Source organism: Poecilia formosa, unplaced genomic scaffold (assembly GCF_000485575.1).
Source record: "Poecilia formosa unplaced genomic scaffold, Poecilia_formosa-5.1.2 Scaffold235, whole genome shotgun sequence".
Classification (NCBI taxonomy): domain Eukaryota; kingdom Metazoa; phylum Chordata; class Actinopteri; order Cyprinodontiformes; family Poeciliidae; genus Poecilia; species Poecilia formosa.
The window spans coordinates 832,162-844,430 of record NW_006800174.1 but is presented as its reverse complement, the minus strand read 5'-3'; the positions used below and the strand labels follow the sequence as shown (position 1 = coordinate 844,430).

The window sequence follows — 12,269 nt, the reverse complement described above, 5'->3', positions numbered from 1 at the left end:
AGTTTTATGATTTTTGTCATCTGTGAATTAGCTTTTTTTGATTGTGGTTTAGTTGACTTCTACAAAATCAGGAATTTCAATGTTGCTAGAAAAATATATACAGTTTGGAGTGACTTATGGTTGTATATCTTCAATAAAATATTTTAATGCAAAATCTTGACGTCTTTGATCAAAGTGGCATGTGTTGAAAAGCATCTGCTCTACCGTGTTTAATTTCTATTGCTATTTATTTTTGTGGCAGATGTGCAAGTGGTTGACAATTATGTTGATTTTAAAGGAAGTAAAAAAGTTCTCTGATTTACGACGGTCCCTAAAGGCACAGAGCTGAAGGAGTAACGCAACATCAAGAAACAGAACCAGTCTAACAGGTGAGCTTTTGGGACAAACACTGAGGAGAAACGTCCTACAGCCGAACATAAGTAGTTCACCCCGAGGAGAGGAACCTAATTTGGGTTCAGAATGTCGCTCCTGGCTGTTTTTGTCCTTTTGGGGACGGGAATGATGGTCAACTGCGGTAAGTTTTCTTCTTCTTCTAATTTTAATTTGGCAATTTTTAGTGCATTTGTTAAAGTGAAAGTAAAACGGCTTGTAACATTTGTCTTAGTAACTCAATATATTGTTCTATTAAACTTGGAATATATGTTTGTTGATATTTAGCTTTGTGTGTTTAGTTCATAATTTAGAAACCAGAATCATATGTGGAGGATTTATCATCCCAGATATCCAGAAAGTTCATCTAAACCTTGCCTTTGTTATCGTTAAATGTTAACGTGTTAAGAATGCTGACGGTGGATGGTTAATAATAGCCTAAAATTTTTCAAAGGTGAAAATTTTAAACGAAATTAGTTAATGAGCTCTAATCTCCGACTTATTTAATGATGTTTTGGAAAATGGAAACATTAAGACGCCCAAAATGGTTATGGCAGATTTGTCATGTACGAGACTAAAAAATATACATTTAAACTTCACCATTACATAAAATGTTGTTCCAGGAAGGCATCAGTCCTTTTGATAGTTTCAGGTAAACGGCTTAAAGGTGGGGCAGCCTGGCTGAATGTGGTCAGACCGCATTACTGGGATGGTTTTGACATGAGCACCATCAAGACTGGGGTTTTTGTGTGTGTGTTTTTTTTTGTCCCAGCAGTATAGTACATCTGTTTTACTTTTTTTTTCTCTCCTTCTCTGAAAGAATAAACTTTTTTTAACAATAACTACAAACAAAATATTAAGTATTATGAATGTCTAAACTCAAATTGAAAAAAAGACTAAATACCAGGAGCATTTTAAGCCAAAGATTTTGACCCCAGTTTCACCTAAATAATAATTTCAAGGGCTTACACAATTTATTTTTCCGTCTTTTGTCTTACAGAAAAACATTCCCTCACCTACATTTACACGGCTTTCTCCAAACCAGTGAATCTCCCGGGGCTGCATGAGTTCACTGCCATGGGTTTACTGGATAACAATATGATTGACTACTATGACAGTGAGCACCAAGTTAAAGTTCCCAAACAGGACTGGATGGCAAAACATCTTGAACCAGAGTACTGGGATAAAGGCACCCAGTCCAGAAAGAGCAAGCAGCAATGGTTCAAGGTCAACATCGACATATTGATGAAACGAATGAGACAGAATAACACAGGTGAGATCCAATGATTTTAGGATACCTAAAGTCAGTAATAAAAACATTAAAGTTGTGACTACTGCAGACACATGTCCAATCTAAATGTCAAGATTCTTACGACGGCAACAAAATATAACAGTTTATTAATTCTCTAAATCTTTTTATAACTAAAATTATTTTTTATTGATGTATAATTAATTTTTTATCTCGTGTTTTCTTGCAGACACCCATATTCTTCAGTGGATGCATGGCTGTGAGGGTGAAACTCAGCCTGATGGCACGATGAAGTTTGTCCGTGGGATGGACATGTACAACTATGATGGAAGCGACTTTCTGTCCTTTGATGACAACCATCAGGTTTGGGTTGCTCCCATTCATGCAGCAGAAGAAACCAAGAGGAAGTGGGATGAGGTCCAGGTGCTGAAGGAATACACCAAGGGCTACCTGGAGAAGGAGTGCATGGAATGGATGGCCAAGTTTAGAGACTTTGGGAAAGATCAGCTTTTAAAAGCCTGTGTGTATATATTTTCTTGCCTTTAATGTTTTTATTTTTTTTCATATGCTCTCTTCGAACAATATGCTTGTCTCAGATTTGCTTAAAAATAATTTCCTGAACAAAGTCAAACAAAAAATTAATCTGTTTTAAAACTTCTGTTCTGGTGTACTTTACCAGAAACTTTACCAAAAAAGGCCTTTTATGTTTTAGGTGCTTAAATGATCTCATGAATGAAAGTATATGACTATGAAAATGTCATTGGTTCAAAATTTCTGCCATATATATTGTCTATTCTACAACAAACTTTTCCATTTTTCTCTCACCAGCTCCACCTACAGTGCATTTGTTTACTCGTAAAGCCAAGTCTGAGACGAACACAATTTTGACGTGTCTGGCTACGGGTTTCCTACCAAAGGACATCACAATGAATATCAAAAGAAATGGACGTGTCCTGACTCTAGAGGACGGGTTGGTGACCACTGGAGTTCGCCCAAATAACGACAACACCTTCCAGAAAAGAGATCATGTAGAAATTTTGAAGTCTGACGTTTCCGTCTACACCTGTGAAGTTAATCATCGTGCCTCTAAAATGCATGTTGAAGAGAAATGGGGTGAGAAACTTTTTGTTGCACTTCTCATATATCAGTTTGTTTATTTAAAATCAAAGCATTGTTGTTGGCTGGTCGACAAAGTTCAGTTTCAATCCGACATCCATCATACTAAATGATGTCTTAATAACTAGCTCATAAATTTCAATGACAGAAATTTCTGACTTGGTTTGGAGCTGTGGTTGACCTGGTTGCTAAGGGCAACGCTGCCTTTTAGGTGCTGTGATTGGTTGATAGAAGAAACAATCCAGTTTATCTGCACTTTTTCTGTCCTTAAGAAACTCGTAGGCTCACTAAAAGTCACCTTCACTACTTCTAACATTTTGTCATGTTACAAACAAAATGTTTGTACAAAATTAACAAAATTAAGGGGTGAGGAGCTTTGTGAATAACTTTTATCGTACATACTTAAGAGAAATCTCAGAAAAATCTTAGAATTTAAAATATTCTAGTGATTAATTTCTTTAGATCAGGAAATGATGGGTTGTTTTTTTTTCTTTGTTAGATCTTTTAGTCTACTTGTCTCTATGTTGTCTGGCAGGTTCTATTTAAGTGACTACTTAACTGTGCAGGTTTGGCAGCAAAGAGTGATCAAGGCAATTGAATCCTGTTATCCAGAGCAGAGGATTAACTCATGACTTTACTAATGAAAATTGCATTTTATATTTACTGTGGTTATCTTTGAAAATAAAATTTGTTTGATCTGAAACTCTTAAATCTGAGAGAAAACAATGATAAATATAAATATGTAAACTGTAAAATAGTTTTTAACACCAATGTGAGTTTTTTTTATTTGTATATCTATAGTTGAAATGGGTTAAACTATAGACATACAAACATTTTATGTCTATAGTAATCTGTGGATTAAAATCCACAGAAGTACTAAAAGTGAACTAAAATTAATATAAAATTTGTTTTGTTTTAGATCACATTATTGTGGAAGACAATGGAAATATGCCCATCATCATTGGTGGTGCTGTCGCCATCCTGATTGTGATTGCAGCCATTGGTGGGACACTTATTTTCCTTAAGAAGAAGACAAACCAACTTGGTAAGATTTTTTCCCCCTTTATCCATTAAAGATCACTTATATACCTTTTGTTTCATAAATGAATGTTTCATATGTATTCATTAAGATAACAGATTAACTTTTGATAAAATGTATTGAAATGACTGAAAGTTATATTTACACTTATTTAAACACCACCTATAAAGTATTTCAGTTGCACAGAAAAAAGTATTTTAGCTTCTTTTTCAGGAACAGAGGTCTATATTATTTTATTAGGTACTTTATGAGATATCATAAGTCATACTAAGTGGCTGAACAGTCCATCATTAGACAGCAGACTAATTTAAATTCTTCATGTAGCTTTAATTTATACTGAGGTTTTTGATCCACTGAAACTTCACCTCAATCAAAAAGTTGTTGTGCATAATACATGAGGTTCATCAAGAAATCAAGAATTCATTTCTGGTTTTCACAAGGAAAGTTCTGGAAGCCAACAGGTCATATTCATACATTCAATTTTGTGAGTTATGTGCAAGGATGATGTAGTTGTTGCTGCATAGTAAATTGATTTCATATTCAGCTACTAGCAGGACACATGATCAGTTCATGAGGCTGGTTAGATTCGCTGTAAGATAAAGTCAGTTTTCTGATACTGTAATTTATAATATAAAATTTTCTCTATCTTGTGTTTGCACATATTTACAACATCAAACAATGTATTTGCATTCACAGTTATTTCTTTTATAGAACCACAGGTAATTGTTAAAGTGATTGACTCTGATGGAAAGCTCTTGTCTACTTACTGATCACTGCTCCCAGCACTTACTCATGTTTAAAGATAAATCTGGAAACAAATATTTCATTTATGACAATGTTTTCTTCTGAGCTCTGGCTTAACATTCATCCCTTGGATTTTCCAACTATTGGAATGCACATACACACATTCCAGAAAATCAGCAAGATCATACTATTAGTCTATAGGTTTCAAGTCTTCAATCATGTTTAAACAAATAATCAGTAGATTTTTGTTATTATTGTTTAAAACCCTGCTAATTAAAAACAAACCAAAAAAAAAAACATGGTCATAGAGTTGTTTTATTTTTTTTTATGTAAAAGAATATATATATTTATTTTAAAGTGTTATTTAAAACTATCCACTTCTAAAGGTACTTCTTGTCAGGTTGTGATCATTAGGTTGGGGGATTTAATATACAAATAATTTGTTATTAAATGTTTTAATAAATGTTTCTGTATTAATAGATTGCCCTCAAAACTCCACTAAACCAAGTAAGTGCTTTATTTCTTTGAGATACATTTGTCAATCACCTTCACACTCTAAGTATCATGTATACTAAAATGTTTGTTTAGTTTACTCAGCTGTTTGTGAGTAAGGAGATATATTAACATATGTCTTTATTTTTAGGTCTAGCGTCTGTGGCCACCTCCAGTAAGTCACATCCCATTAATGTTCTCCACCAAAACATTTTTTTTTTTTTGGTGAAAAAACATTTTTTCCTGGAGTGTAAACTTTAAAGTCTCATACAACTTAAGTTAAAATAGGTTTAGTCACCATACCTGTAAATGTATGTATCTCTGTTTGTGCAGACTCCAATGACAAACATGCCAGCCAAAACAAGGGTATGTAGGATTTATTTTGATTGCTTTTTATTTATGTATTTTTCTGCATTAATACAGTGTTTGTGAAAGTTGTAGCAATGGGAATCTTTTCCCCAGATATTTATATTCAACACAATACTGACATCATTTACTCAACCCATCACAACCAACCTTTCTAATTTCTGCAAAATAAATCATAAATCATTAAATAAATGTCAGTTGACCAGTACATTGAAATTGAAAACATATATTTTTTAGTGGTACATAGCAATGCATTATTACCCAGCCAGCATGTTTATTTAGTTGGGAAATGGTGCTAGTTTATGACCGCTGGAGATAAGCACCAGCAGCCCAGCAACCCTTAAGGAATAACTGAAAATAGACAATAGATGGATGAAAATAAAGAAAAAAACTGTTTAAAAAGATTTTGAAGCAGTTTGCTCTTCTCATACCTTATCTGTGCTTCTATGTGCAGGCACCAAAGAACCCCTCTTGAAAGGACGCAAAGGTATATTTTTACTTTTTTTTCATACATTTGAAATAATTTGTTTATATAACATCAGTTCTTCTCAGTAAAACTAACATAAGTGCAAACTATAGGAAAATATCAATGTAAAAGCTAAAAACACATCAATTGATTCAAATTTCCAGACACTTTTGATTTAGGTTTTCCTTTGAGGATTATAATAATGTCAACGTCTTCAAAAGCTTTTCTTGTTGTTTACCACCCTGTTTTAAAGATCATTAATATTATCTGTCCTACCTATATTGAAATCACTCATGTTTACAAACAATTTCTTTACAGATGGCACTGGTGGAGATGGAGACAACACCAGCCAAGGTTGAATATTATTTATGTCAATTCAATAAAGATTCATTTTTTTGTGACACTCTTTCCTATTTGTTTCAAATATAAAGCTGCTATATCTAAATGAGACACCCAAAACAAATAACATTAAAAAAAAAACAATTTTTTTAGCATCTTTTTACCTTTAAGGTATATATATTTAGAAAAAAGTACATCTGCATTTGACTTATAAAGTTATTTTGGTTTTATACTTATTTTGTGGAAAAAAAGTCTAACTTTTCAAGCCTGCCAAACTCCTGCAACATTTTAACTGTTATTTTTATTTTCATCTGTAATGTAATAATAAATGATAAAATAAAAGGGAAAACTTACTTTTTTGTAAGATCATGAATAAATATGACATTTTCTTTCAACATTTCTCTCTGTGCTTGCAGAAAGTGGGATTTCATCTGGACAATCGGATAAAAAGAGTAAGTACGACTAAGATCCATATTAAGTATTTACAGATAATAAACTGAAACAGGAAACCTTGATGAGAGAGAATAACTTCAAGAGTGCTCTTGCATATATACTGGCTTATGGCGTATCTGTAAGACACAGAGAGATATGTGAAGTCTGTAGGCTTCAAGTCTTCAATCATGTCTAAAGGAATAATCTGTAGATTTTCATTATTATTGTTTAAAACCCTGATAATAAAAAAAACATGGTCATAGAGTTGTGTATATATATATATATATATATATATATATATATATATATTTTTTTTTTTAAAGCATTATTTAAAACCATCAACTTCTAAAGATACTTCTTATCAGATTGTAATCATTAGGTTGGGAAATTTAATATACAAATATTTTGTTATTAAATGTTTTAATAAATGTTTCTGTATTAATAGGTTCCTCTGATGACTCCCCTCATTCAAGTAAGTGCTTTATTTCTTTGCGATGCATTTGTAAATCACCTTCACACTCTTCGTGTCATGTATACTAAAATGTTTGTTTAGTTTACTCAGCTGTTTGTGAGTAAGGAGATATATTAACATATGTCTTTATTTTTAGGTGTAGAGTCTGTGGCCACCTCCGGTAAGTCACATCCCATTAATGTTCTCCACCAAAAATGTTTTTGTTTTTTTGGTGAAAAAAGATTTTTTTTTCTTTGGAGCATTGAACAGAATCAAGTGAAATGTTTGTTGGTATGTTTAAAATAAAAACGCCGCAGAGTAAGAAGTGGGACAACACAAAAAAGATGTCCACTGTTTTATCTTCATGTCTTGAGTGCGATGTAATTTGTTTGTTTTTTTCTCTCTTTTTTCACATTTTCTCAAGAATCTTTTTCTTCCTTCAAATTCAGAAATTTTCACAATTTGCCTTTCGTTTTGACTGCAAATTTTAATGTTGTAGAGATACTATTTAAACTAAAAAAAAATTAGCTTTAAGTCTGAATGAAGAATTTTCTTTTGTTTTTTTGCTTTAATATATTTTTAGTCAACTATACTCTGCTTCATGTTGGTCAGTGCTGGACACTTTAACATTTATGAAAACTTCATGTCCTGTAGGTTGTCTTAAAGTTGCAACTCTTATTCCAAGCAATTTGTGTAATCCATTACCAACACTGACAGTTGCCCTGTTACTCAAAAGTTGGTGTCCTGTTGTGACATTACTAAACAAATGTAACTAATTAAATCAAACACAATTATAAAAACAGATTTCACAATGGGAATGCACTTAAAATGGCACATAAAACATGTTTCTGTTGTTTAGATATAATGGTACATACATTCAAACACATTTAGCAGTAGTGAGTTCAGTATTTACTGTCTGTGCTCGAATCTTTCTATGTAGGTCAACCAGACAGTGGTGCAAGCACACCGGATGAGAAAAAGCCCCTCATTGATGATGGTAAGTTTTCTGTTCATTAACCTTTTTAAATTCAGAACCGTCATACAGTACAATTCCATAACACATTCAAAACCCTTTTCTGTCAGAAAGGGGACACTTACGGTTCTTAACACATGTGATTTTCAAACAAATTTACTTTCCCCTTAAATACAACAGTGGCGAAGTTTCATAAGTTTGATAAAATTTGAAATATAAATATTTAGATCCATATTACAAGTGTAATTGTAATCCATCTGCTTTACAAATATAAGACCTACATTTCCACTAAATAATGGAATTTATAAATATTTCTGTGTTGAATGTTTTAAATGTTTATTTTTTATATATATATATATATATATATATATATATATATATATATATATATATATATATATATATTTATACATTCCTTTGCAGACGGAGCTTCTTATCCAAGTAAGTAACTTATTTCTTTGCCAATCCTTTTGTGAATCACCTTAGTTCTCTGTAGAAAATACAAGTGTCAGGCAGATTAAGATGTTTTTTAGGTTACTGAGCTCTTTATTGCTACAAAGATGTACTAACATATATCTTTATTTTTAGGTCTAAATTCTGAGAACTCCTCTGGATCAGGCAAGTCACACCCCATGATTTGCTACACTTTTGAATTTTATTTCCATATGAAATTTCTTTTAAATCCCAAAGTGTAAAGCCCAGATTTTCATTGTGTAAATTACTGTTTCACCTGAGAGGGTTTTCAGGACCCACAGTAAGAATTAGTTTTATTTTTTTATTCAGAGTTGTTTTTATCATGACAGACGTCCACTTTTTTCCCTGCTTTGATCACTTGAGTATTAAAACTATGAACCACTAAGACTTTCTCATAATAGAGCTGAGATAGATAATCACTTTTGTCATTACAGAGGAAGAAAAAGAAGCTCATAGTTAGATGAAGTAGACAAGGCAAATATGTCTTATTTTCTTAAAAGTATTGAAGAAGTTGATTTAACATGAACATATTCTGTGTATTCTTTAGAACAAACCAATCCATCCCAAGATTCTGGTGCTGATGGTAAGTAACTTTACACAAATTGAAACTTTTGCTGTGCACATTTTGTAAAAAAAATAAAATAAAATAAAATAATAAATACCTTTTTTTTTCCTGCAGATTCATCTCCTAGTTCCAACAATCAGAGTGATGAAGAAACGAGTCTGACTAATTAGCCATCTCAGTCGTTTGGAGCCAGATTATAATATGACAAAAATAATGAGAAATAAGTCATGATCCCAAGCAGATCTATAAAATCTAACATATAAAGTTATCTGAGGAATAAATAAATAAGTTTTCTCATAAATATATTTACTAAATGTTTGGGAGCATGTAGTAAACACTAGAGACAAAGTAGTCAGTAAAGATGCCAGTAGCTAATTACAAATAAGAAGAATTGGGAAGATGAGTTTCAGGTTTTTGTCTTTTCAGTTAAGGGTGTTACACTGTGATGCATTAATGTAAAATTATCTTTTTCCTTCTGACAAATCTGCTAAAATCCCCCAACAAAAGACAGCAAATTATTTAAAAAAAAGTTTGAAGTGAAAAAAAGACTGTAAGACTTCAAAAAAAGAACAAATACTGCAGTGTGAGTTTTTTTTGTAGATCTATAATAAATCAAACTCACAGTTTGAAAGTAGTTTGAGTTAGCCAAGCAGGTCAAGTTTGTTACAAGATTACATAAGCTATTTGTACTCATCTATGAATAAGGGAAGTTTAGTTATTCTCTTTTGGATCTTTACAATGAATAAGGGAAGTTTAGTTATTCTCTAAGCTTCATGAATGTGTTTAATTACTTTTTGAAGTCTGTATTACATTATTGCTTTAAAAGTTTTTGCTCTAGTTTTTAGGGTTTTTTTATTTGTATTTTGGGACTTGGGGGCTTTTAATGACTAAATATTTTCTACTGTATTTGCACTGGTGGTACAAACATTGATTTTTTTTTTCTTTGTCTAATTGTGACATTGTGAGCAAAACATGAGTATTTCCAACTTTTCTCTAATTATTAAATCAAGTGATGTATGCAACTAGATGTTTACGTAGAATCTTTGCAGTATCTCTTAGATCACCATATTGTTACGTTTGCTACTCATTGGTCTGTTGAGATTTTTTTTCAAAAAATGTACCTTCATGTAACTGTATTTTCTATCTTAATAAAACAAAGAATTATTGAAGTTGTTTCTCTTTTATGATGCAAATTTATTTTTACCCAATGAACTGTCACTGAGATATATTTATTTAATAGTTTTCTTCATCCCATCCAGATTATTTACAAATGAGAAGGTTTGTAGTTTATGTGAAAAGATGTTTAGAAATATTTTTTAACAGGGCTTAGATACATCAAGAAGCACAAATATTCCCAGAGTTCTCTCAGAGCGCTCCCATCTCAGAATTAAAATGTCTGCCAATGTGTCCTAGCTTGAGAGCGGTTCTGTCAGCTGCTGAGAACATCTGAATTGAGCTGAAATGGAGAGATGACAGAAATTCTCATCTTAGTGTTTTGACCCTGTTGCGCTGTCTTTTGGTTCCTCTTCTTCTATTTTTATTTACTGCCACCAACTGGTCAGGAGTATGTATAAAATATCATCCTCCAAAAAATCTTGTCATCCTGTCATATAAAGTAGTCTGTCTAAAAAGAATAATATGGCCTGGTAACTTTTACTTTTTGAGACTGGAATAAATCAATAAGGTCCACTTTGGCAGTGATTGGTTGATACACAAAACAAAGTAGGAGACAAAAAAAATCCAATGCACCCCAGAAATCAGATGATAAAAATTTACCAGTGAGTCTCGATTAAGAAAAGAGTCATGATGGGATATTGAAACTGTGCAAGAATGCATTAATTGCACAGACTCAACATTTGATTATAACTTTATTAAATATAGGCTATAAGTATAGTTTTGAATCTAAATCTGTTTTTTTTAGTTGGATTAGCTTTTTATGTTCTTTATGGTTTTTTTTCAGTTTGGCTTTTTTGTGGTCTCATCTAATTACAATTTTATGATTATTTGTTTAATTAATTGAGCTGAGCACCCTCTCTCTATATATAAAAACAAAAACAAAAAAACAGAAAATTTTAATGCTGCAGTTTGGATAGATTATTTTATGTTTTAACACAAAACTTTGGAGTCTTAATATATATATATATATATATATTATTTGATGAAAATAAATATTAAAATTATTAAGGAAATATATTTATTTGTTTCATAATTTTATTTTCCGTGGCAGATGTAAAAGTGGTTGGAAAGTGTGTCTTTTAAAAAGGAAGTCAAAAGTTCTCCAATTTATGATGGTGAAACCACATTAGCAAATGATTAACAGGAACCTACCATAAAACACAGAGAACATTCTAACAAATCAGCTTTTGTAACAGACACGGATAGGATCGCCGTCAAACAGCCGAACATAAGTGGTTCTCCACGAAGAGCAGAACCTATTTTGGGTTCAGAATGTCGCTCCTTGCTGTTTTGGTCCTTTTGGGGACAGGAATTACAGTGGACAGTGGTAAGTTTGAGTTTTTCTCCCTTTTTTTTGATAAATTTAAGTTTATTTTTAAAAGTGAAACCAAAACTGTGACATTTGTCTCAGTAACTGATTTTATGTGCTATTACACTTCTAAGAATGGTTCAGATTTACCATTGTAGATTTTGTTAATAAAATAGAAACATGATACCGTAGAAAAAGGTGGAGCATCTCAGGTAACCAAAAAAATCACCTAAATTCCACCTTTTGTGCTTGTTAAATACTGAAGTGTTAAGAATGCTGATGATTAATAAAACAAATCTAGAATTTTTAAAAAGGTGAAAACCTAAAAGAAAAATCATTGAGCCCTCACCTGTGATTGGCTCAGAACGTAATAGACTGAGTGGTAAACAAGGGTGCAAAGTACAAAATGTAACTGCCCTCATAAAGTTATTGTGGCTTTTTCATGTTGTTTCTATATTTCATGTCCTTGTTTTTTATTTTAAAAAAAGCCCACATCTCTCCATTATGGAGCCCTGTGCAATATAAAGGGTATTTCACTTCCCAACAAGTTAGATAACACAACAAAGGTTGAGAGGAGAAAACAATTACTAAATGATGTTTGTCAGTTGTGACAGCGTGACACTCATATAGTTGCAATAGCTTAGAATAAATATGATAAGACGTTATAAGTGACCTTTGTTACTCTTGTCCTCCAGTCTCCTGTGTTTTA

General features: G+C 32.0%; 1 protein-coding gene across 2 annotated transcripts in view; it reads left to right on the top strand.

Annotated features, from left to right (window-relative positions):
* Positions 1-272: 272 nt before the first annotated feature.
* Positions 273-12,269, top strand: part of LOC103149743 (HLA class I histocompatibility antigen, B-38 alpha chain-like) — a 30,603-nt gene continuing 18,606 nt past the window's right edge. The window contains exons 1-5 of one of the 2 annotated variants that reach the window (XM_016680171.1): positions 273-514; positions 1,370-1,642; positions 1,848-2,138; positions 2,447-2,731; positions 3,654-3,779. In XM_016680171.1, the coding sequence (XP_016535657.1) occupies positions 460-514; positions 1,370-1,642; positions 1,848-2,138; positions 2,447-2,731; positions 3,654-3,779 (1,030 nt within the window). In that variant the 5' untranslated portion in view covers positions 273-459. Of the gene's footprint in view, positions 515-1,369; positions 1,643-1,847; positions 2,139-2,446; positions 2,732-3,653; positions 3,780-11,428; positions 11,579-12,269 lie in introns of those variants that run through there. The other variant, XM_007569056.2, reaches the window with a different exon arrangement.